A 25508-nucleotide genomic window follows, 5' to 3' on the forward strand; every position below is an offset into this window, starting at 1 on the left:
AAACAAATTCAAATAAATAACTTAATTGGATAATTTTATCAGATGGATAATAACCGGTAAGATAGGGGAATACCATATCTACATCCTATTAGTAATTGGACAGTCGGATACCCTAAATGGATGCGGATGCGGATGAAAATTCGGAAGTGGATTTCGGTTATCTATTTACATCCCTAAATTCAGGTAGAGGACATAATAGAAAAAATTACATTCTTTTATAAAAAAACCAAGTGTTTTCACTCTAAAACCCTTGATCCATTCTCACAACTCTAGTCAGATCGTGGTTTCTTTTCATGGCAAACATGATTTTATTTATGTAGTTAAGGAAAAATCACGGTTTACATTACAACCCAACTCATCAAACAGTAAAGTCCACTTCAAAAAAGAGGGAGGGATATCTAGGAGGGATGCATATGCACCCAGATCGGCCAAAAGAAGTACAAAGGACTTAAGTATTACCTTTGAGCTGGAATCCTACTTGAGTTCTAGAATGATATGTTGAAGCTAGTGATGAAATTGAATTTGATTGATCCCAATGATGTAAATCAAACTAGCTCCATATTGAAGTAGCAAAGATGCATGTCATTAGTATATGATCTTGCAAGCCTCAGCCGATCCAAGTGTTAAGCAAGTTGTTGAGATATTACATCCTTTTTGGGATAATATGAATGTAGTAGGGAGCCACTGGTGAATCACTTTCCACATAAAATATAATAGTTAGAGGGGGGCAGCTTAATTTTCCATACATAATTTTAGTTGAAGTTTGGCGATTGCACCATTGTCGTTGCAAGGTTCATAGCTAAACAATAGGCAGACTTGATCGAGAAATTCCCAAAGGTTGTGTATTTCCATACTTTTTTGTTGTTGCATTGAGCCACTGGGAGAGAAATACTCAGGATTTTTTAGGCAGATTGGGTGTTCCACCATTGTTGTATGACTTCCCTTTCCATATATTTGTGGATTAGTTAATTAGTTCCACTACCCTAAATGGTGCATGTTTAGCAAAGCATCCTAAATCTCTTCCCATTTTAGGGATCCAATTGTGTATGATGTATCCATTGATTGATGGATGTCCATCACCAACTTGCAAGAAAAGACCTTCTCAGATAAGTTATTTTGCCTTCATGATGGACTTCCATCCCCACAAATCCACTGATGATACGCTAGCTTCCATGAAAGATGAGCGTTTGAAGTATTTTCGCTTCATCATTGTTCTCCATAAGGGTTTATCATGTTTTCCAATAATTCTCATGCCTTCCAAGCCGGAAGAGGAGATTAAAGAGTTCTAGATTTTTGAAGTTGAGTCCTCCAGTCTTCTTTTGGGAGACAAAGGTATCCTAGTTCAAATTGTGAATCATAGTTCAATCTCCATGAGACCAAAAGAAGTTTCTAACTTGTTTCTCCATCTCATGAATGACTATCCCTAGAAGCTTGAAACATGACATATACTATGTGGGGAGTGTTGCAATAGTAGTTTGGATAAGTATTGTTCATTATCGTTGCCTGAGTAATTTAGATTTCCATCTCTGCAATCTATTGTTTACTCTTTACAGGAGAGTTTGATAATGTTTTTGTTTGAGTCTTCCATGTTTGAGTGAGATCCCCATATAGATATCAAGCTATGATGTTGGAATGATATGGAAATGAGTTTCCAATTCTCTCTTTGTTGAAGGTTTTGTCCTTGGGCTATGATGTGCCATTGTCCTCTCATTATCAATTGTTGTCTTGAATAAATGTAGTACTATTGAATAATGTTATAGAATGGTCCTGCCTCTCAGCTTGTGGCTTGCCCAAAGGGTATTAGGTCATCTCCAAAAGCCAAATGTGACAACCTTTCTCCTCCTCCACACAGTTGTATTCCCTTCAATTTCCTTTGATGCATGGTTTTCTCTATGTGGGTTGATAATACTTTCACACACAAAACAAGAATGTATGGGGAGAGTTGGCTGCCTTGTCTTAGACCCCTTGTGGGTTTAAATGATTCTAATGGAGTACCATGTAGTAAGATCGAAAATTGAGGGGGTTATAATTTAAAACATGACCCATTCAGTCCATGCTGGTGAGAAACCAAAATGCTTCAAAGTACTTTTGATGAAGTTCCACTCCAAATGGTCATAAGCTTTATTTATGTCTAATTTAATAGTCATAAATCCTTTCTTTCTCTTTGTATGGTGATGTATTTTATGCATTATCTCATGGGCAATCAAGGTATTGTCTTGGATATGTCTCCCCTTAATAAAACTTGTTTGTTGGAATGAAACTAGATAGGGCATCAGGGTTTTGAGTCTATTCATCAGCAGCTCTGATATAATTTTGTATGTCATTTTGCATAAATTAATGGGTAAAAAATCACCCATTGATGTAGGTGCATCTACCTTTAAAATCATGGTTAGGTAGGTGTTTAGATGGAGGGAGAAGGTGTCACATCCACCCAACCAATATCCATTCACTCGAATACCCAAGGGAGTGATCTAAAGCCACAAGATCAGGTTTCATGTCTATCACACACCATTCCACATAATAATACAATCATGAGCAAGAGTAAATCAAGTATTCAATATTAAAGAATAAATATCAAAAGTATTCAAGGATCTTAGAAGGATCTCAAAACAAATAAGCGGAAGTGAAGTCTAATCTAATGAAGATAATTCTCAAAAGGAATAAACTAGGACAAAAATCTAATTTTTCTAATGTTTTGCCTTCTTCTCCAAGCGCTTGTACACTTGCATCTTCGGGTCTAGTCTAGCTCTTAGTCCCAACGGCGTGTTAGGCGTCTCCTATCATTGCTAATTAGGGCCATAATAGTACTCCACACCAGTACTTGGATCGTACCACGATCCACAATAAGTTCTCACTGTTTCCTCAGCTGTGTAAGCAATGGGAAATATCTTCGAACTCGAGCTTAGGATCTCTTCTTCACCTGTATAAACATCTAAAACAAGAAGCCACAAAGGGATGAGGAAGAACTCAGCGAGTAATTCATATAGATATGCACATCTTTTATTCAAACATGAATTATAATGGTGTCATGCTAATATGGTATGTATTGTCACGAGTATGCAATGCTGCTTCTATACCCTAACTAATGCAAGTCTCTATCTAGGTAGACACACATTAAGATATGACACCAGCCTCCTCTAGGTAGGTCTTGTTACTTTGATCTCTCACGAGTTGGTTACTAGTCTGAGATCCTGGGTAAGGGGGTACAATCACTTCACACATTGGCTGGGGTTTAGGTCACTACTCTCACCACACCATTGGCCTGAGTACTGGCGTGTATCAAGGATAATCCTAACCCAATGCAAGTCATCTACTTAGTCACATCATTCTAGGTTCAGATACCTCCCCTATGACACTAACCAACTTGTTTCAATATCCTTCCCTATCTAGACCCAATGTATCCTATGGCTCCAACCAATTTGAACTATGCCTCCCCTTAACCCTATTGGTCATCTACATAATGGATGAGAAGCTTTTGTGTCCCATTATGCCTCTCGCAATCTCGGGCGCCCATGAGCCTAAGTCTATTATATGCAACCCTACCAATGAATGACCCACATAGAGTGGTTGTGTCCTCTCAAGGATTGGTTATTGGCCTTGAGCACTCACCACCCCACACTACTGCCACAAGTCACTTGGCCTCAACACCCCCGTCGATAGGGTAATGACATGACAAGGTGCCTAACCATGTTTCATCTAGACCACCTAGAGATGTTCCCTATTATATATGTTCCTTCTAAGGTTCTTAGGGCAATGGTAAAACCACAACCCAAGATCAAGTCCACATTTATTCTAACTCAACAAAGGCACTAGTAAATCATATAAATAATCATAAACTATAGTTTCAGAGCATTACAAGATTGTAAACCGCTCCAAACAACATCATGTAATTGAAAGTATAAGTCAAATATCACATTTAAAATAAAAAAAAAGGGGAAAAACACTAGCCCCCCCATACTGTTTTTACTAATGTACCAATGCAAAGTCCAACCACCACGCAATACAAGCCCCCCCCCCCCGGGATCTCTATTTAAAATCCCAATACCCTTTTTCCCCTCCTTTCTTGAGAACCAAAAAATAAGCATAAAGTAACGAATTCCCTCACTTTGCGATTGAGAAAAACCAAAAAAGTGCTTTAACACACCCCAAATAATCATATTTAAATGTTTGTTAAAGGTTATAAACAACACTCGAGGTCCTATGTCGAAAATATAAACAAAACCAAAATTGGTGGTTCCTCCCCCTCGGGGGGGGGGGGCTTTCCCTTTTTTCAGGGGTCTCATGAATGGTGGAAAACCAATATTTTTAATTCAAAATAAATGAAGTTAGGGTAAAATTGACATTTAATCGGTTTTATAAATGGGGTAGTATCGTCTTGTGATTTCTTAATTTTAATGAAGGACAAAGTGGACATTACATATTCAAACTTAACGGCTACTCAACACCGTTATAAGGAAGGGGGCAACAGCAATTTTGTAAATACTGGTTTTATTAGTAATAAAATCAAAGTACGGGGAACAACGGTAATTATCCCAAAAAATAAGCATATGCGCCCGCCCCTCGATTGGGAAAACCAAAAAGTGCTTTAACACACCCCAAATAATCATATTTAAATGTTTGTTAAAGGTTATAAACAAACCCGAGGTCCTGGTTAATCAACCCATGGGGAGGGGGGTTAGAGGGTTGCTCGGGAAGACTCATAGGGGGCATGGGTTGCCTGGGGAGACCCATCGGTGGGTATGTGTTGCTCGGGGAGACCCATGGGGGGTATGGGTTGGTCACCTGGGGAGACCCATGTTGGGAGACCCAGGTCTGAGTACGGACAAATTATTACTCTAGAACACTCTAGGCTTCGGGATTTGATTCTAAAACTCAACCAAAGCAAGTTGAAAACTCTGAAATCATCTAAGAACAAGTTCTAGTATTGATAGGCATTCAAAACCTTAGCTCAAATTGAAAACCTAATGAAATGTGAAAAGGATCTTCTTAGAAATCTATCCAAAAAGTATGGTAGAATAGAGTAATTGTAGGATCACTCTAAAGCCAAGATAGAGATAGGGTTTAGGTCTCTTTTCTCTAAGGATTTCTCCATAAAAATCCACTAACGGCAAAGAATCAAGAGAAGATACTTAGGAGAAGAAAGGATATACTAACCTTTAGAAAGTTCAGTTGGTGAAAGGAAAGCTCTCTCGAAGATCTCTACAATGTTTTTCCTTTATGCCACGAGTTCTTTGACATTCTCTGATGGCTTATGTGAAATCCCTCAAAATCCTAATCCAAAAATCCATATTGTAGGACCTAAAACCCGGAGTGTGGGAAGAAGGCAACTGTGGGCCATCCAGGTAGAGACCATTGGATTGGATTGGATTCCGAACCAATGGAATTAGATGAAGATAATGCTGAGTTGGGAGTTTTGTTAGAATTTGGAAGGAGATCTAATTCGAACGTTGACAAACTTGGTAGATGGATGAAGTAAATTGTGATGACATGTGTAGAAGGTCCTAGAAAATTAGGTAGGTCTCTTCTATAGTGTAGAATAAGAACTAGGGCAGAGCTTGGGCATTCAAGGCCTTGGCTTTGCTCTTGGAACAAAAGTTCCAAGGGCGGGTTGCTTGCCTTGGTCGCCCAAGGCGACTAGCCTGGTTCCTGGAGAAAAGGGTGAATTTGAAAATTTGATTTTTGAAGCCCTATTTAATGTGTTTTAGTTCTAAAACGTGTCCTTATGATCTAAAGCCGACAAAGCTCGTCAAAGAACACTCCTCAAGGTGAAAGACAATGTGGAGAGCATCTGTCAAGGTTTTTGAACAGTGATTTGCTTTCTTAAAGGTTAGTATTCATTTTCTTCATTATAATTCTTTTCTATGATTGACTCCTCCTACTGCCAAGACCTAGTTGTTGTATCAACTTACTTCTTCTACCTTCTTTACTCTAGAGTGAATCCCCATTCACTTAGCTCATCCATGAACCTTTCAGATCAATTTTGGAGAAGACCAAATATAGGGCTCATTAGGGTTTTTTTAAAATTTTTTTTATGTCTAAACTATGATAGATCATGTTCTAGTGTGATTTTAAAATTTTCTAAGTATTTTCGGAGTAGTTTAGAACCCAATTGGTAAGCTTTCCGACAATCTGAGCCAAATATGTCCGTACACAGAGGTTGCTTGAATGGCCTGGTCGCCTTGAGCAATCATCCCATGCTCTGGTCCATTGCTCTAGTTGATTGCCCAGGTTGCTCCAGGCAACCAACCCGACCAACCACACCCTGCAGTGTTGGTCCTTTGTTTCTCTTTTCAATACCATACTTCTAGGGTTATTTCTAATTTTGAACTAACATGTTAATAGGACTTTTTGGCAAGCGTGAAGATATTCTTTGATGTATTTTACAAGGTTACAAATCAATAGCATGGTGATGACGTTCATTTTCACATAACCATTGTTACATTATTGATTGTTTAAAACTTGTTTACATGTTTACATGCTGTTGTTTTTTGGTTTAGGAATGATTATTAGGACTCTGAAATTTTAGTATATAAGTGATTAATGATTGAACCTTCTTGCTATGTGAATGTTAGTTGTGGTTGTGAATTGCGGAGTACCTATTCGGGTGTTTCTGTCTTAGGACATCAGTGGATGTGGTATGGGACACAATCCTATGATGCCCCTTGACGCTTTTCACGATTACTGGATGCCATAAATAGGAAGTATAGTGGAGTTTCGTTAGGAACCCAATCATATCACACCCTATCGGCATGGGTATTGATGCCGAGTGACTTGTGGCAGTAGTGTGGGGTGGTGGGCACTCAAGACCGGTAATCAACATGTGAGAGGACACAACCACATTGTGGGAGTTATTCATTGGTAGGGTTACATATAATAGACTTGGGCTCATGGACGCTCAAGAACAGTAGCCAACCCTTGAGAGGACATGAGAGATTCCCGTCCATTATATGTGGATTACCAATAGGGACATGAGAAGGCGTAGTCTAAATTAGTTGGTGCCATAGGATACGTTGACTCTAGTATGGGAGGATACTGAACCAAGAGTGTGAGATGCATGAGGAGAGGTATCTGAACCTAGGTTGATGTGATTGAGTAGTTGACTTGCACTGGGCTAGGTATAAACCTTAACACGCCAATACTTATACCAATGGTGTGGTGAGAGAGTGGTGACCTAAACCCCAGCCATGGTGGTAGTCCAAGAGGAATGTTTTGACCCCTTACCCATGATCTCGAGACTGACAACCAACCTTGTGAGAGATCGAGTGATGAGACCTACCAGAGGAGGTTAGTGTTTTATCTTAATGCGTGTCTACTGATAACTTTATGAAATAGAGTTAAGATTGGTAACTTTATACTTGAGATGGCTTGATTTAAGAGCATTTTGTTTTTGTTTTAGTGATAATATTCATTAGATGTTGTCTTATTTAGTCTTAACATGTTGAATCTTGTTTAGCTCATTATTGTCACCTTTACATGAATTTCTCTTCAGATTTGTGGATGAATTTGACTGATTCTCTTTCTCTTGAAAAATGTAGGTAAAGAGCCATAATAGGAGAAGAAGCTTTCCTCTAACTTTGCTGTGAAGTTGCTGCAGCAAAACGGAGCAGAATATTCTCAGATCCAACTCAAATGGAAATGACCAAAAAGGGCTAACTTAAGTGGACAATATTCTTGTAAATACATGATGGTTCTCAGCCGTTGATATCAAAGGAAAAGGTTCTAATCCTACAAGCCAATTTTAACCTAGCACTTTTGGGGGAAAAGAAGGGTACAAAGGAGGCAAAAACATGGAAGGCAAACTAGGAGAGGAAAAGAGGAGAAAAGAGGAGACTTGACTAAGGCAAGGAGGTAGAGAACAAATGCTGGAGCTCTTGTGGAAGCAAGGAGCTGCTGGAGTTGCTGATTTGCTGGAGAAGAAAGCTGGAGCTTGTGTGGAAGCATTGAAGCTTTAGTTTCTTCTTGTTTTTATAACTCTATCTTCTTACTTTCTAGTCTCATGTCAACTATACTTGGTTTTATGCATTTGAATTTTGTTATGGGCTAAATCTTTGTTGTGTTGGGATGATAGTAGTACCTAAACCTGAATTTTGATATGTAACTAATCATGTGTTCTTTAGTTTTATTGCAATCTACTTTATTGTTAATGAATTCAGCATGTTATATTGACTAATTTCAGTTCTTGAATGATCTTTCTTGAATGAATGTTATGATTTCATTAATTGGAAAATTAATGGAGTCTAGGTGTTTGTTGAATTGTGTGAATTAGCATAATCTTTAAATAGGTTGTGTTAATTAGTAGGTTGGGTAGGAATACCCAATAACCTCACATTACCATTGATTGGATTGGGTTTAAATTGCATTCTTAATTCAAATGTTGATTTAGGATGCTAGCTTATGTGTATTGGAAAATACCATATTGCCATTCATTCCAAGTTCTTGAATTATCTTGGGGGTTGTAGTATTGCTTTAGTATTTGCATTATAAAATTCAAGGGAAGGGAAACTTGATTCCCAACACACTTGTCACTCACTAAGTTTCTTCCATTGCTTAATCTACATTTTAGTTCCTTAGTTTTCTTTACCTGTCATTTGGTTATTTAGTTAGTCAATCACCAATCAACCTTGTTAATTTCATTTAAATCAATTTTACTTTTACATTGAAAGTTAAGGATATAATTCTCCGTGGGATCGATACTTTACTTATCATTTATTACTTGATTGCGATACGTATACTTGCGTAATATCTTGAGATACAAGCAACATCTACCATTAGAAATTAGCATCTGTTAGAGTATAGTTGCATTCATTCATGCCTATTGCCTTTTTTTTTTTTTGTGTGTGTGTGTGTAAGATCTTGCATATTGCCTCATGTCATATTGCACTATGTAATGTATTGATTTGGACTGTGACATTTGTTATTTGTTTGCGAACTACTCGTTGAGTTCTTTTGAGCTCACCCTCCAGGGAATTTGTTGCAGTTCCAAATGTCACCGAAATTCAAGAATACGAGTTGCCAACGACCGATCCATATGGTGTACAAGATCTTGGGGACTATAGCATTCACAATGAAGAATGTTCGTGTCTTGACTGTGCGTACAAGAATTAGTTCAACTCATGAGCTGATCTATACCGTTCGTGTATGTCCTACGAATGGACCCCAACCGGGGCACAGGTACTGAGACAAAAAGCCACTTTATTGACAACAAATTGCATATCTTTGTGACGAGATCGAGAGTTAAACAAATATGTTCCCAAATACTTAGATAAAACTTCCATTTCTAGAATTCCTAAAATCAAAGATAAAGAATCACGCATTGAGGAGGGGATGTTAGCACTAGAAAAAGGTCATTTTAGAGTAAATTATGTGCAGTCCAAAAACATTTGAAAGTAGTTATAAAGAGTCCCTTTGATGGAATGTAAGTCATTTAAGGAGGCTCTACAAAACAGTAAAGCATCATTCTGCAAAAAATAAGTGGATAATTTTTTGAATAAATTTGCCTATTTTTATTCCTTTGAACCAATTAAAGTCCATGTAAGCTGACAGAATTCACAAAAGTTCTTTCATAACACATAAGAATAGGCAAGGGCTTAGAGGACATCATTGGCAAAGTCCTCTTGAAAGGGTGAAATAATCAAAAAGATAACCATTTAGTTTAATTGAGAAAGTGGAAGAAGTAATTGGAGATTGGATAAGAGAGATGAAATGGGTGCCTAATCCTAAGCCGAAGAATATGTAGTACAAGACCTCATTCAACTCTATCATAAGCTTTGGAAAAGTCATTAATTACTACAACTCCTTTTCTGAATTCATCTCAGCCGAATTTTGAAATCAAAAGATAAGGTAAAAAAATTATTTTGATATGAAACATACCGATATACCCTTGGGAGAAAGAAAGTTGGATTTTTTTCCTTATTGGATGTAACCTTTCAGACCATAAAAGAAGATATGAACTTAAAATTTTGATTTTTGGCTAGGATTTTTTTGAGCTTTTTATATTCAAATTTGTATGGATGAATTCCTTGTTATCATGTATCTACCTAATAGGCGATGAATCTTGGGAAATGATTTTGTGAAAAATCATTAACCAAGAAGGGTACAATATATGACATAGGGAAAATTTCCGGACTGATTTTGAAAAAAAAAATAAAAAATAATCTAATAAGATACTTTTAAAAATGTTTTCTTCAAATAGATTTTATTTTTTGATAATTTTTCTTGCCCAACTAATATTCTACTATGAACTATCGAAAATGACAAAATCAGTCCATCTGGAAAATTTTCCCTATACATAGGTGATGTAAAGCATCTTGAGGTAAATGTTAAATCTACACCTTAAACATAAACCCATCAATACTGGTGTTGTTTTATCTTTCAGTCTTGACTAGAAGTCACTGCAAGGAGCTCTGCAACAATTACCTTCAACACTCTTCCTCTTCTCGGGTTGATGTCGGGCGGTACTAGAGGAGTAATGGAGAATGTGTAGGGCAGGAACGCCAAACCCCCTGCTTCCATCCAAGGGGGGGAAAACTATAATGGGTTAGGGCAGGATGCTTGGGGGGGTGGGGTTTCATGAGAAGGAGATGGAGGTAGAAGGAATGGACTATATAATGCTGGAAAGGTTGCAGGACATGGACGAGGTTAAGAGGGAGACGTTGTTGAAACTGGGTTGAATCAGCTTCTGTTGCCACAGCTGCACAATAACAAGAACAAGAAGAAGAAGAGGGGAAGGAGACAAACAGGTGATCAGAATGTGCTTGATGGGGGAAACACATGTTCATACGTTCTATCAGTTGGCACCCAAAATGGCTGATGTGGTTTCTGGTAGAAGCAAGCCGGGCGAATTTGAATGAAACTTCCCAAGGTCGCTCATTTCACCCCATATTTGTTAGAAATTAGAGCTTATTGTAATATATCAACCAAAAATCCAACCATGAGTATTAGTCAGGACCTGGACTCTGTATGTATAATGGTCAGCACAAATACTGAACTAAAGGCAGACACTGTATGTGAACCATTAAATTTGGATGCCTACCATGGGATTGTGGGAATCAATGAAGAGGCCAAGACAAATTCACTTCAACATGTCGTAGGAGCAAACACTAAAAAGTTCTACCATGGGCTGTAGAACAGATATAGGAGACAGATGAGTTTACCTTTTCCAGAAGCCTAGCTTTGGCAATAAGAATATTAAGATAAAAATAAAAACCTTGCTGTAACATGCACAAGCCACCACAAGATGTAGTCTTTGTCTGTGAGAACACCAGAACGATCATAAGTAGGATGGCTCCCAACTATCTGTAACCAAAACAAAGAAAGACAACACCCAGAAGAGCAAGAAGAAAGTTATGGGCAAGTTACAGAAGGAAGAGGAAAAATGTTGAAGACAAACACAAGACATGCAGGAGATGGAAAGCCTAACATCTTGATCAATACAGCAGGTCGGTAAACTTCAAACAGTCTAATGGGGAAGGTGTAAAACAGGGATTTAGAAACCGAAGTCAAGAGATGAAGATCCACGTTGTTAAGACACTGTACGCTTATATATGCTTATGTTTAGCTGAGCAGGCCTTTTTCTCAATATAGATTGTGGAAATTCATAAACTAAAGTGGAAGGAAAACATTAAAAGACCTCTTTTATAGCATAAACTTAGCTTAATACACATAGAAAGGGAAATCCTCTAGCTCTGTATACCTCATAGAGAAATGTAAATATACAATAAATAGAGAAAGTTTGCTGTTAGACCAGAAAAGGATAGAACATGTAGGGAAATAAAACTACTATATGGTGGGATGGTGGACTTCAGAATTTAAAGTAACAAATAGACTAGGCATTCTGAGAAGAAAAAAGAAAAAGGGGGGGGGGGTTGTTGGGATTATATTCCATAACTTGATGCAGGTAGAATGGTTAGTTTACTAACTCAAAATTTCATCCATCTCTTTTCTTTCTCCTTGCTGACAACAGTCTTCAGTGCAGCTGCTTGATTTGCCTCAGCATTTGCCAGAGCATCGCGGGTCTCATTCAATTTTCTCAAAGCAGCTTCATAGACAACTTTCTCTTTCTGGTTCCGGTTCGCCATTTCTTCCAGCTTCTCAACTCGGAGCTTCAATTCCCTCACTTCATTGTCATAAGCTACCAAAGATCGTCTGTCTTCTTTCTTTGCCTCCCCTACACCTTTAATTTGCTGTTTCTTGGATGACTCATTCTGTGCTCCACTTTGCATCCTGAGCTGGTTATTGATGAAACTGAAAACATCAGTTTCTAAGTTGTCCTCATCTCTTGCTGCCCGTACAGCTGCAGCATACTTCTTATCGCGCTTCCTTCTCCCACCTCTGCTGCGTTTCTTCACTGAACTCTCTTTATCGTCTTTGTTTGTGGAAGACTTCAATGCATGACCAAGAGACTGCTTTGGCGGAAGGACTTTCACAGCAATTGGGTTAACCATTCCCTGGCCAGAGACACCTAAGCCCATCCCTTCACGGTAACCCATGTTGGCCATCATTTTGGAAGCTATGCCCCGGGTATGATGCTCCCATGTTGCAAACACAGCAGTTTCAGTTTGGATGCCTCGCTGTTGTGTGGTTGCTTCCAAAAACCCTAGACCTTGAGGGCTCTCTTCTTCATAAGAACTAGAATCTGATTGGTCTGCTTCCGAATCATCTTCTTCCTCTGAATCCATTTGAGCATATTCAGACAGAGACAGTGCATCATCCCTACACATTGCAGAGCTTCCATCATCCCGAAAGACAACTCGACCAATGCCAAGTTTATCATCCCATGATTCAAGCTCAGCTTCCCTCCAGATCCCAGCCTTGTTATCTGAGACTGCCCAGATGCTGGATCCTACCAATGACTCTTTCCATGCTGTTGGAATATACTTTCTGAGGGAAGATAGCGAAACATCAACTCCTGTAGAAATGAGCCATTGTTAATGGCATGTTGAACGCTAACAGATGAGTACCAGAGAAAAATTAACCCATTAAAACCAAAATAAGATGTGCAACACCGAGCATTGGATCATAATTATCCCTACAGGCTTACTAACTTTGGGGGAGGGGGCATTCGAGAGCCATATTCTTGACGTACACATGCTCCATTAGTATAAAGAAGAGCCATATTAACAGAATACAATGAAGGATTTAGTAAGGCCTCACCATACATATCGAAAAGATAAACCTAATAAATGAGAATCACAATAGAGCATCACAAAAGAAGAAATGGATCATTTGGAAGGGGGGGGGGGTAATTACAGTAGGAGTGCCCATGTATTAAGCCCCAGCTGGAGTCAAATGGCAACATACCATGCGATAAGCGGCAGTTGCTACCAAATCGACACCGCTGCTGTAGGAAGAACTTGCACATCTGCACTTTGGGTCCGGTGACATGAGTTAGTTGATGTGACCAAGAACAAAGGTTTCTACGTTTTCCAGCAGACTTTTATTAATAGGAAGCTCCATGTAAATCTGCTTAACCATGCCAAGCAGACCATGCAACTTCAAATCTCACATATGTTAGCAAAGCAAATCCAGTTTGACAAATACATCACCAATTAACCAAACTTTGTATTGAACCATTACCCCTTCCCATTATCCTTCCAACCCCTCAGCCTCCCTCCAAACCACCCCCCCCCCCAAAAAAAAAAAAAAATAATAATAATAATAATAAAAAGGAAGAAGAGAGAAATGGGAAAAGATTTTTCTTTACAAGTAGCATTTTCAGGTTAATACCCCTCACTTAATTTTCAGGTCAATAGTTTATTAAATCCACAGATAAAAAAAGGAAGAAAGAAAAAGCTCCACTATGTTTATTATAAACTGAAATTACGGATTCAGTAACATAGAAATAGAAAAAAGCCCAGCCACTGATGGCTACAACTCAGACACCCAGTCAGATGCCAATGATGAGTAACTTAAACAGCATAATGCACTGTAACCCAGAGGAAAAGAAAAGAATAGACAGTTAACCTGAATTCTTTGCTTTTTCCTGAACGGAAAAAGAAAGGGGCAAAAAACAATAGTTCACACCCTGGACATTTTTTGTTTGACGATGGAAACTAAGGCCCTTTTTAGATTGAATCTGATAACAGATATTTTGTCAAAGTAGAATCAAGTGATTAACATCAAGTTGGGATGAATCCTTGCAACCTGATTCTGGAATCTAAGATAAGAATCACTCAAATATGGGAACCAAGCAAGCAGCATTTTTTGATTATTCAGTGGATCAGGGAATGACAAACTGATTCCCATCCAACATGAATCAAATGACCAGTAATGGAATGTATAGAGCAAAACTGAGTCAAGCCCCATAAATCATACACAATAAAAAAAGGTGGGTGGATACTCCAGAGGCCCTGGATATAGACCGAGAAGTTGGCTGAGAAGCAAAAATACCATAACTTCAGCACAAGCCGGGCCAGAGGGGACAATGGTAAAGGAGTAAGCAGATTATGTGAAAGAAGTAACACTGCAGCCTCAAAACTCAAAATAGGCTTTGCACATCAGAGTAAGGCTGCGATGTAGAAGGTAGTAGGCAAAATTATGGACCAGAAGGTAACTTAACTTACAAGAATTGGAAGTGTGTAAGAAATTGATCCTGTGTGTAGAAGCGGCAAGCTCTAGGGATGAAATACAACAAAGTTGTCGAAGGATTCTAGTAGAACTCTAGGATTTGTATGCAAAGAATATCTTGCTGAAGAAAGTATTCAGACAGAAATTTCAACACTGATTCATGACCACAGGCCAAAGGAATTAACTTGATCCCGGATCCAATACCCCTCAAACTGGATCATTATAGGCCCACAAGGATAATTGATAATTCAAATCAAAGGTTCAATTGAAAATCCATAATCTGAATCAAGATAGGTATTTAAGTAAACGCTATTAGGGGAGCTAGAGTTTATTCTAAAAGAAAAAGGGTAATTCTGGAAGTTTGATACAATGAGTTGATGAAACAGAAATAAAACATAAAAGACAGGGTCTATTTTTAAATGGTAAACACTAGCCGGCAATGTAGTGTCCGCATCAGTATGGCCAATGGAAGTGCACACAAAGGCATTTGGACGTGTTTTTTTAATTTCATTGGGGGTTGAATGCTCTCATTTACGCACAAAGACCAAGTCACCAGTTGGTGACAATTTTCCTGTTTAAAAAACTAAGGCATGGAACAGACAGCAAGGTTTAAAGTATCCAATGATACGGTATGATACTATCTGATACACATCCATATTGGACACAATCGATACGATACATCTTAATATGTCTCTCAATTGAATTGCACTAATATACATTGACCAGTACGTTACAATACTCAATATGGGACAACATGTCTCGTAAAATCACCTGACCGATATGATACTCAATATCGATACTTTAAATCTTGACAAAAACAAAACAAACTAGAAAATGAGAGATTGAGATAGGGCAAGGCTGTCTGGTTCAGTAACTTGATCTATAATGCCAACCAACGTATTTATGCTAAACAGGAAACTGATTAAATAATGGAAATAGAACTTTTTAGCTAGCTAAAATCAAAATTTAATAATAGTAGGAAAATGAAAGAAACAATAAGAACCTACTACCTAGATAAAAACATAGTCCCAAGGTAGACACCAATGAACACCCATCGACCCAAACCAATACACTCACACTAACAGGATTAAAGAAATGAAGCCTAACTAATCAGAAGTCAGAGCCCTAAGTGGAAAATCAAATCTCAACTACCTAACAAATGAATCAGACAAAGAGAAGACTGAAGAAAAATCCTAGGTGTTGGAGGAGGTAGAAATCAGAGTGGAGGTTTGCAAAAAACTGAAGGGCAGAGAATTTTTGAGCAGCGAATGAAAATTTTCAAGGAAGACAAGAAACCATTGAATGTTCCAGTGCCAGAGATACTTACTAGGGAATTGTAAAACATATCCATGGAGCAAGTCTGTGGCTTGGGAAGAGAATCACCCACACAAATTTTCACAGGACTAGGAATAAGGTATGCACATTGGAAATGAATGAAGATAGGAGGATAAAATAGAATTTCAGATTCTTCTGAAATCCAAATAAAAAAAATGGAAGAGGTCAAGCTTTTCCAATTAAGCTAATCTTGCTCCTAGATTCTCTCATGAAAAATATTCTTTTTCATTTTCTGTTATCCAACTCATTATCCAACAAAATAGTAGAACTAGTCAACTTCAGATGCACGATGATATACTTAGGTAGTAAGCAGATTGTTCACCAGCAGTCCGTGTCAGTAGAAGTAGAAAAAACCCAAGTAATTTTCATTATCTCCAAGAAGATGTGCAAAAGCTGACAGGAACATATACATCTCAAGTATAACCTCAACAGGTTAGGATTGCAGATAGAAATGGAACTGAACCATAGCCACAAAGACACAGTAAATGAGAAAGCAATTACCATTTCTCTGGTTACCAGGCTCATTAATAGCATGTAGCAAGAGATCCTTCCATTGCACCTATCTCTACGCTCAGCTTTTTTGCGGACATACATCAAAGACAGGTCAAGAATTTAAGGGTGTTCAGCTTTCAGCCGATCTTGATAGAAAATGAAATATCACTGTGGCTCACCAATAACATAAGGAAAAAGATCCAAAAGGAAATAGACAAGAAATGAAGTGCTCTTTTGTGCAATTGCTATTCATTAGAAAAAGATACACAAGCAACAAAACTCATGAAAGATTATTTGAATGGGCTACATACTGGGTTCCTGGTCCTTTCAAACCTTTAATGATGCCACAGAAGACGAAAAAACAGACTAAGAGATGCATCGAGCATGTTTGTTATTTATCACAACATAAAATTATAATTACAAAAGCATTTAAAGGAAGAAAGCTCATAGTGGTTATGTAAGACAAGATTGTAACAGTATATAAGTACATGTAAGAAATTCAAAGTGTAGCCCCATGAAGGGATGATTATAACCAAATATTTATAGTTCAAACTTAAACAAAAAATTCAAATAAAAGAAAAACAAAAACAAAAAAGAGGAGAATTGAATGATAGACGCACCAACATGTTTTCAGACGTGGGTGTGAGAAAAGAAATCCTTGCTGAATTAGAGCCTTCAAATCCAACTATAAGGCCATTATACCAGCGACCATCACAGTGACGGAATCTACATTTTGAACCGACATCGTAACCATTTACTTCCAATGGTTCTGCCTCAACATTTGTTGGATCAAGGGGCTCCGCCTCGACATCTTCAGTAGTCGCTTCAGGTCCTTGTATTGAGTCAATCTCTTGCAACAACCGTGAACGTTTGAGGATTAGAAGCCCTTCCTCCGCATCCCTGATTGCCACAACAAGCTCCTCATGAACCTTTTAACAATAAACTTGTCAACATTTACTGCAGAAAATTATTTCACACCAAATAAAGAGTACTTTCAACAATAAACAAATTAAGACCATCAGAACCAAAAAATATCGATAAGAGAACACACGAACAAGATAATGATACTATATCGCTTTCAATTTTCAACATGAAAAAAAGGGGGTGATTAGTTCTCCAACTTGATTTCAGACAAAATCTAGCTCGTTTATAAATTGGATTCATCCCATTAGATGAAAAGATTTTGTGAAGTTGCTACTATTCCCCACGATAGAACTCGGAAATCCAAACAATCAAATCACTTTTTTCTGAGTTGATGGGGATGAGTAATCTCACACTAGCCTAACCGTCAATTAAGCAGTAACACCATCACCCAACGTAATTACGTAATGAAGCGAAACCGCAGCTATTGCGTAAAACTCGAAGATTTCAGCTCCAAACTATGATAATTTTATTTACATATAGAAGAAAGCACCTTCAGGACTCAGATTAAAAATACACGAAACTAAAGTAATTCTTGATGAAATACGTTGGTGACGAGGTATTAGCCGACTTACCGCAAGAAGCTCAGCATTCGATGGATCTGATGTTAGGGCATCATTAATAGCCGTCAGCGACTCCCTTTGTTCTTCTAATTGAAGTTCCAGCTGCTCTTCCAATGCTTTTTCTTCTTCGTCCGCCATTAAATTGATTGTGAACGGGCGAAACAGGGAATCAGATTGAACAGGAAACCAGCAATCGGGTCATGAAGACGCTCCCTTGTTTGGATTTTGGAAGAATAGTCTGCATTCTGCAATCTCCGTTTAGAGAATTATCTCGAAGACTCTCTCAGCTGTCCGGATAGAGAAGATTGCTAGTTGATGTGGGCCTGATATGGGCCTTGGTCCATTAGAATATAACTTTGCTTAAGGCCCACCAAGCTTAACAACAAAGCCCATCTTAAAACTTTCACAATTCAGTTCGCGTCTCTCTATTTCTCTTGCCCGATCTCTAAACGGAGGGCAACAGGGACGGGAAAGTTGCAGAAAAGAGAAGACGGTGGGTGGATACAAACGATTACTGTAGAGAGCTCTGTTTCCAGTTGCTTTTGTTTTGTTGCCGCAACCTCTGTTCTCAGCTTGTTCTTGTTCTTGTTGCCTTCTTGTAAGTTCCACTTCTCCTCTTCTTCGATTCAAGATTCGCAGTGGATCTGAGCTGTTATGTCCCGCTTTTTCTTGTTTCACTTTTCTACGGAAATTGACGATTGGGTTCTTGATTTGGTACTCTCCCTAAAATGTTCTTCTTTTCAAGTTTATGTTGTTGATGTGGAAGATGGGTTTCAATGGAATGATTTGAAATTTGATTCATTCTTGAATTTAGTGTGTTCTGGGGGTCGGATGATCCCCTTTTAGATTCTTCCTTTGCGCTTATTCAAATCAATTGGTTGTCTTAATTTGAGGTTGCAGCCTGAACTTAGGTGGGAATTGGAATGTTGAAGTTCACGATCGGTATTTGATGAATTTTGATTGAAACGGGTTCTTTGGGTATGAAAGACTTCTCCTTTTCCAGGAATTAGTATAATGTTCATACGGCATTGATGGAATTGTGTTGCTAGATAAGTTTATGCGTTATCCCCATGATCATCCAAAAAAAAACAGGGAGTGAAAAGGCTTATTTAATGCTTAATCTGAACAGTATTTGCTTATTAAGGGAACCATGATATGATGAGCGGAGGTTGGAAAGAGATGTGGGGAAAGAAATATTTAAACATTAGAAATAGGGTTAAAAAATGGTCTGGATGAAGCTAGAAGAACCAGAGAAGATGTAGGCTTGTCAAAGATGCAGACTATAGGATGCAAAGCAATTGATGGTTATATTGCTTTAGTGAACAGACTGTGTTACTTGCTGCCAACTCCCCAAAAATTTGGTGAACTGGGAATATAATGTGGAGATGGTGTCAACTGGTCTGCAAATATTCTGAATAAATGCACTGTGTTGAAGATTGAATTTTGTTGATGTCTTAAATTTTGAATTTTTTTTATATGACTTATAGATGGATCCCACTTTGACAGGGTATTTAGAGATTTAGGTAGATCCCACTTTGACAGGGCATTAAGTCTTTTTTTCAATTGCTGTTGAGTAGTAAATGGGTGTTTTGACTATCTTCTCCAATTAAATTAAAAAGTAGTGGAATTGGAACTGTTTGTCAAGTAAATGGGGATCTCTTTTCATGACTTCAGAGTTTGAAGGATGTACCTATAGTGCTAGAAGAGCTATTTCTTCTAGTCTTTTCTAGAGGGTATACTGGAGTAATCTTGTAGGTGGATGCTTGGAACATGTTCTTGGTTATTTAGTTAAAATTCAGACAAGTGGTTAGAAATGGATTCTCTTTAGAACCATTGTTTGATTACATATGGTTTATTAAGTAATCTGCATGAGGACTGAGTAGCACATGTGTCCACAAGTTTTCTGGGCTTTATAAGAGGTTTATACAGGTCTAAGAATTTATTGAATTTACATGGCACAGTATCACAGAGGATGGACTCTGCTGGTAACAAATTAATGCTGGACCTTGCCCACCAATCTGAAAATAAAGTTCTTTCTTCATGTGATCATTGCTGTCTTGACCTTCTTCTTAGATTAACTACTAAAGAGAAGATTGTTTCCCATTAGACTTGTCATTTCCTCAAGAGAGAAAAGAGATTTCCAGGCCTGATGTTGGAAATCTATGGACATGTTTGTCTCTAATCTGACTTGTTGGGTGAAGCTTTCCATTGAGGCCAATGGTTGGATGCTTGTTCATCTTGAACAACTTAATATGTGGAGTGATTTTTTTCATGCTTAGAATGGTTTATTCTGCTCTTAGTTTTCCATTGAGTGTGGCAGCTTTCTTATCTCTCATATTTATTTTTTTCTTTTCAAGTAAGGTTTTGAGGTCTACTGCCAATTTTCTATGTGGTTCTGATGCCTAAAACGGAATGTATCTTATGAATCTTAGAAAAATTGGCTCTTGGGACTGCCTGTCTTGATCTCTTTAAGGTGGGTGGAGCCCATTCATTCCATTAAAGTAGGCATTGTTGTATATTAATGAATGTTGCGTAGGATAGCTATTTGCAGCGATTCCTGTTGGCATGACCGATGACGACATTGTGTTTAGCTCTGAAGGCATTATTAGTGATAATCGAATTGTTCCCTCACTGAGAAATAAGTTGAGTATAGAGAAGTAAAATTAGAGAGAGAATAAGAAATGCCATATTACACTTCTAATTTAATATGCACAATGTCTTTGTCACAGTGTGAATGAGCCACCTTTATGCTGGCATTATTTTATTGTTTAGGTTGCTGAATGAGTCCCAGATGCTGTGTAACTGCGGAGTTGGAACAGTTGTAGCATAACCTATTCATTGTGAGTTTATAATTTCTTACTCTTATGTAACTGTATTTACTGGACTTCCTTTCGAAGTCTTCGCTTATGTATCCTTTATCATATATGTAGTGTGTCTGACAAGCAGATACAATATAGTCAAGTTTGTTTTTGTGTGTTTGCTGGAAATGTTACAGCTTGTGGGTGTCATTCTATAGCCAGTCATTGTTGATTTTAATCATTTTACATATCCAGCCTCTGTGGAAATGTGACTTTTTATTGTAAACTGTTGGTCTATAGCTATTGTCTTTGATATACTTTGAGGTGTAGAGAGACATTTCTACTCAGTTGATGAAATGCAAGCCAGTTTATGCTTCAACTAAACCCTTCACGGTAATCTAACTCATTTGTTGAATCTGTTAGACTGAACTGTTATTTATTATTTTTACTGGAAGAGGGTGTTAAGAGTTCTAGAAGAAACAAACTTATTCTTGCTTCTTTTTTTTTCCTTCTTTCCTGGGACAATGTATTATTTTCATTGACTTATGGAATTGGCTTACTAAGACCCATTAAAGTGAGATTTGATGTGCCATTAATTCCAGGTTTAGCTGAGGCAGGGAGTTGTGAAAAACGATGGTTCTTGACAGCTTATCTTCTCCACATCGGAGGGCCCAAAGCCCACTGTCCTCATTTAAGAGACAGTTTTCTGCCCGTGAAGAGTTTGGAAGTCTGTCAACCCTTTTTCAAAGGCACCGTTTTCTTCTAACAACTCTTGCGCTTCTGGCTTTCCTCTGCTGTATTTATCTCTACTTTGCTATCACTCTGGGAGCAACTGGACCTTGTTCGGAGTTGACAGGAGCACAGAAGGCATTGTGTCGACTGGAGGAGGCAAAAGCATCTGTATCCAAAGGAAAACTGAAACATCTCTGAGAAACTCTTAACCCTTAACTTCAAAAAAAGAAGAAAAAAAAAGAACTGATTGCTGGGGTAAATACGAAATCAAGTATATTGGGGGTGGTGTCGATGGTATTATATTCTTAGTCTTCTGAATGTTGGATTGAAATATTGTTACTTCTTATGATTATCTTAATTTTAAGACTGTAATTTTGATTGAATTTGGTTCCAAACTTGATGATAGCCTCTCTTTGTTTCTTGTTTTTTCTTCTGTTTTTGTTTTGGGATAAGTATTGTTCCTCGTAATTTAATTTTATTATTACTTTATCCCATGTATTTTATAAAATTATTAATCTAACTTTTAACTTTGTCTACAATTACTAATGTCCCTTATTTTTTACTAAAAAAAAAAAAAAAAACTAATGCCCCTTATTGCCAAGTTCCATTACTAATGATGTGACACTTTGTATATATTTTTTCAAAAATTCCAAAAATTATTTTGAAATTATCTCTTTACTTATTTACCCTTTTGTTAAGTTATAATATTATCCTTAATTAACTATATAAAAAAAAATTTAATTTTAAATCTATTTTCTTCTCAAAAAAGAAACTACTATATAAAGAAATATATGATTTTCTTCTCTAAAAAGAAATGACTGGATAAAGGAAAGATATGATTTTTTTTCTTTCTAAAAAGAACCTCGAATAAATTAAAGATGTGATTAAATAAAATTACATATGAGGAAATATCAAATTTAATTCAAAGTTGTGAATTGAAAATCACCTAATGTATGCTAGCCATTGTGCATGTCATCAAATTTCTTATTAATTAGCATCTTATATATTAATTTGTTTGTAAAATTTTCATCATTGTGAGTGTGAAAAATTTAAGTGGAGTATGAGAGTTTCAACAACCATAAATTTGTGGTCCTACCAATCTCTAGATTAAATTCTCTAAAGGAAAAGAAAAAGGAGAAAAAAAAATTTAGGACTGTTATAAATAATATTGATTGTGGATATCCATCACCCCCCAATAGACAATACTTCCAATTGAAGATCTTAACCACCTCAGCATATAATCTTGGTGATTCACATTCCCATATTTATTGAAGATTCAGTGATCTCAACACGCAATGTTTGCAGTCAATATTTCCATTCTATGCACCTTCTATCCTGGGCTACAATCTATCTTTCCATATTAAGAATATCTTATTGTGTACAAGAATCATATATTGTATTTATATATCAGAGTAGATGTTCCTTCTACTATAAATATGTAATGCACTCAACTGAATGAATCATTTCTGATTGATCTTGTTCTAGTTTTCTTCTTTGTCTCTGATATATTCTCTTTATTTTATAACACGTTATCAGCACGATTCCGCTCGAAGTAGTTGTATTTTGAGCACAAATCAATTGTAGCAATTGTGTACGACTCCATTCAAATTAATTGTGTTTTGAGGTAAATGTTATATTACTTTTATGTTCAAATATTCTCTTTAATCTTCATTACTTCAAATATTAGAAGATACACTTATTATTTAATCTTTACATAAGATTTAATTTGATATTTTATTCATCTTTTATATTAGCTTATATGATGTCAAACCTTACGAAATTGGAGTTTGCGGCCCTCGATATAACGGGCAAGAATTACTTGTCATGGGTCCTTGATGCTGAGATCCACCTTGACACCAAAGGTCTTGGAAATGCAATTATGAAAGATGAATAAAATATCAAATTAAATCTTATGTAAAGATTAAATAATAAGTGCATCTTCTAATATTTGAAGTAATGAAGATTAAAGAGAATATTTGAACATAAAACTAATATAACATTTACTTCAAAACACAATTAATTTGAGCGGAGTCGTACACAATTGATTTGTGCTCAAAATGCAACTACTTCGAGAGGAATCGTGCTGATAACGTGTTATAAAATAAAGAGAATATATCAGAGACAAAGAAGAAAACTAAAACAAGATCAATCAGAAGTGATTCATTCAGTTGAGTGCATTACATATTTATAGTAGAAGGAGCATCTACTATGATATAGAAATACAATATATGATTCTTGTACACAATAAGATATTCTTAATATGGAAAGATAGATTGCAGCCCAGGATAGAAGGTGCATAGAATAGAAATATTGACTGCCAACATTGCGTGTTGAGATCACTGAATCTTCAATAAATATGGGAATGTGAATCATCAAGATTATATCTTGAGGTGGTTAAGATCTTCAATTGGAAGTATTGTCTATTGGGGGGTGATGGATATCCACAATCAATATTATTTATAACAAGGACAACACTTCTATTGAAGATGAACTTTACCTAAAAATTTAAATGATTTATATTTTTTTAGTACAATAGTAAGACCCTCATAACAAGGTATCACACTACAACAAAGATAATTGTTTTAAGGCTATAATTGACATTCAATATAGTTTCTATAAATGAGGGTAATGTCATATTTTTGACTTCTTAATTTTAATAAAGGGCAAAATAGACATTACATATTCAATGTTAACAACCACTTAAAATTATTAGAAGGGGGAGGGCAATAGTAATTTCATAAAGAATGATGTTTAATTAGTAATAAAATCAAAGTATAGGGGGCAATAATAATTATTCCTTTTGTTTTTCTTTTTGTGAGTTGTTGCATGTAAAAAATTGTCTTGTAATATTTTGATATAAAATTGCCATGCTTGGTTGGAGAAGGCAATAAATGAGACCAAGATCAGCAAATGCAGCCAAGTAGATTACAGACAAAAATGGGGTGGATGGTGTTCTTCTATGATTTAGGGTTTATTATGTGAATATAGTTCAAGTGTTCATTCTAGTGTTCTTAGCCTTTTCGAGGTTCTTCCAAACTTCTTTACTATCTCCAGGAATAATACAGTTAGAGTTATTGCTGAAAATCATAATGGGTGATAACTTGCTATATGCTATGTAGAGAAACGTAATACTTTGAGCCCCCACTGACATGCTTACATGGATTAGCTCCTTTTGGTTTTTTTTTTTGTGGTAAGGGGGGGGGGGGTGTTTGTTTCTCTTGTATGTGTCTAATGAGTCATAAGTATTCAGCTATTGTAGTTATAAGGATTAGGACAATTTAATGAGTGTTTTTAGATTAGATATTATACATGGTTGAATCTTATAACTCTTCAAGACACTCATCGAGAGAGGATCCAAATATTACGTAAATAAATCTTTATTGGGGAGTTTCTAAGAAGTCCTCTTTTACATGGTGATTGCCATGCAAATCAGATGTCCATATGGTTTTGAAGGTGGTTCTACACCATTTTGATATTAGATTGTGCACATCTTGATTAATTCTCAGGAAAAAGCTTTTATACGAACAGAAGGCCTTGAGGACTGAATTCATTACCTATTAATTAAGAAGTGTTGATCTTTGCCAACTGAGCTAACTCCTTAGCCTAAAATATATTTGGGGATGTGGCTTACTCAGTTATTTAAACGTAGTTCATATGTAATTATAGTTTAATTCAATTAAAACACGGTTAGGTAAGGTTGGGCTCGACCAAACTGATCCAAGAACTAAATCTGAACCCTACCCCACTTTGTCAGGGCAGTTAATATGTAACTCAAACCGGCCCTTTAGATTTAAAGAATCTCCCTACTAAGTTAATTCAATAACTTCTTAGTCCAACCGTGAAACTTCTCTTCAACTTTGTCACTCAACAAATGAAAGAGATTCACTTTTGATACCCCAAAATCCGTTGGCAGTCCCAAATATTTCTGCAGGCCATCCCCATATTTAACCTTCAAGATTTTCAAAATGTTGGATTTCATTTAATTAAATAAATAAATATTAAAGCCTTTAACTTCTCCTAATTATGATGTGGCCCAAATATTCTTTAGAATTATAACTTAATTCAAGGTAATCGCATTGGCGGTTACCTTGAGGTGTTTGAT

At 36.9% G+C, this 25508-nt stretch overlaps 2 protein-coding genes across 4 annotated transcripts; one reads left to right on the forward strand and one right to left on the reverse strand.

Moving 5' to 3' along the window:
• Window positions 1-10826: 10826 nt before the first annotated feature.
• On the reverse strand, window positions 10827-18147 carry LOC149018372 (zinc finger (CCCH-type) family protein / D111/G-patch domain-containing protein). Of its 2 annotated transcripts, none has more exons than XM_089152655.1 (4): window positions 17889-18002; window positions 17013-17292; window positions 13300-13360; window positions 10827-12907 (listed from the first exon to the last, which is right to left on the reverse strand). In XM_089152655.1, the coding sequence occupies exons 1-4, from the start codon at window positions 17903-17905 to the stop codon at window positions 11919-11921; spliced, it is 1347 nt and encodes a 448-aa protein (XP_089008781.1). In that variant the 5' UTR covers window positions 17906-18002; the 3' UTR covers window positions 10827-11918. The 2 variants fall into 2 exon arrangements, with proteins under 2 accessions (XP_089008781.1, XP_089008780.1); XM_089152654.1 differs by having other exon boundaries at window positions 10828-12907; window positions 17013-17321; window positions 17889-18147.
• Window positions 18148-18300: 153 nt separating this feature from the next.
• On the forward strand, window positions 18301-21649 carry LOC149018373 (uncharacterized). 2 transcript variants are annotated; one of them, XM_089152657.1, is made up of 3 exons: window positions 18301-18474; window positions 20649-20716; window positions 21277-21649. In XM_089152657.1, exon 3 carries the CDS (start codon window positions 21308-21310, stop codon window positions 21602-21604), a length of 297 nt encoding a protein of 98 aa, XP_089008783.1. In that variant the 5' UTR covers window positions 18301-18474; window positions 20649-20716; window positions 21277-21307; the 3' UTR covers window positions 21605-21649. The 2 variants fall into 2 exon arrangements, with proteins under 2 accessions (XP_089008783.1, XP_089008782.1); XM_089152656.1 differs by lacking the exon at window positions 20649-20716.
• Window positions 21650-25508: the final 3859 nt, after the last annotated feature.

Source organism: Hakea prostrata, chromosome 4, assembly GCF_041222555.1.
Source record: "Hakea prostrata isolate BN-2017 chromosome 4, UWA_Hpros_2, whole genome shotgun sequence".
NCBI lineage: Eukaryota > Viridiplantae > Streptophyta > Magnoliopsida > Proteales > Proteaceae > Hakea > Hakea prostrata.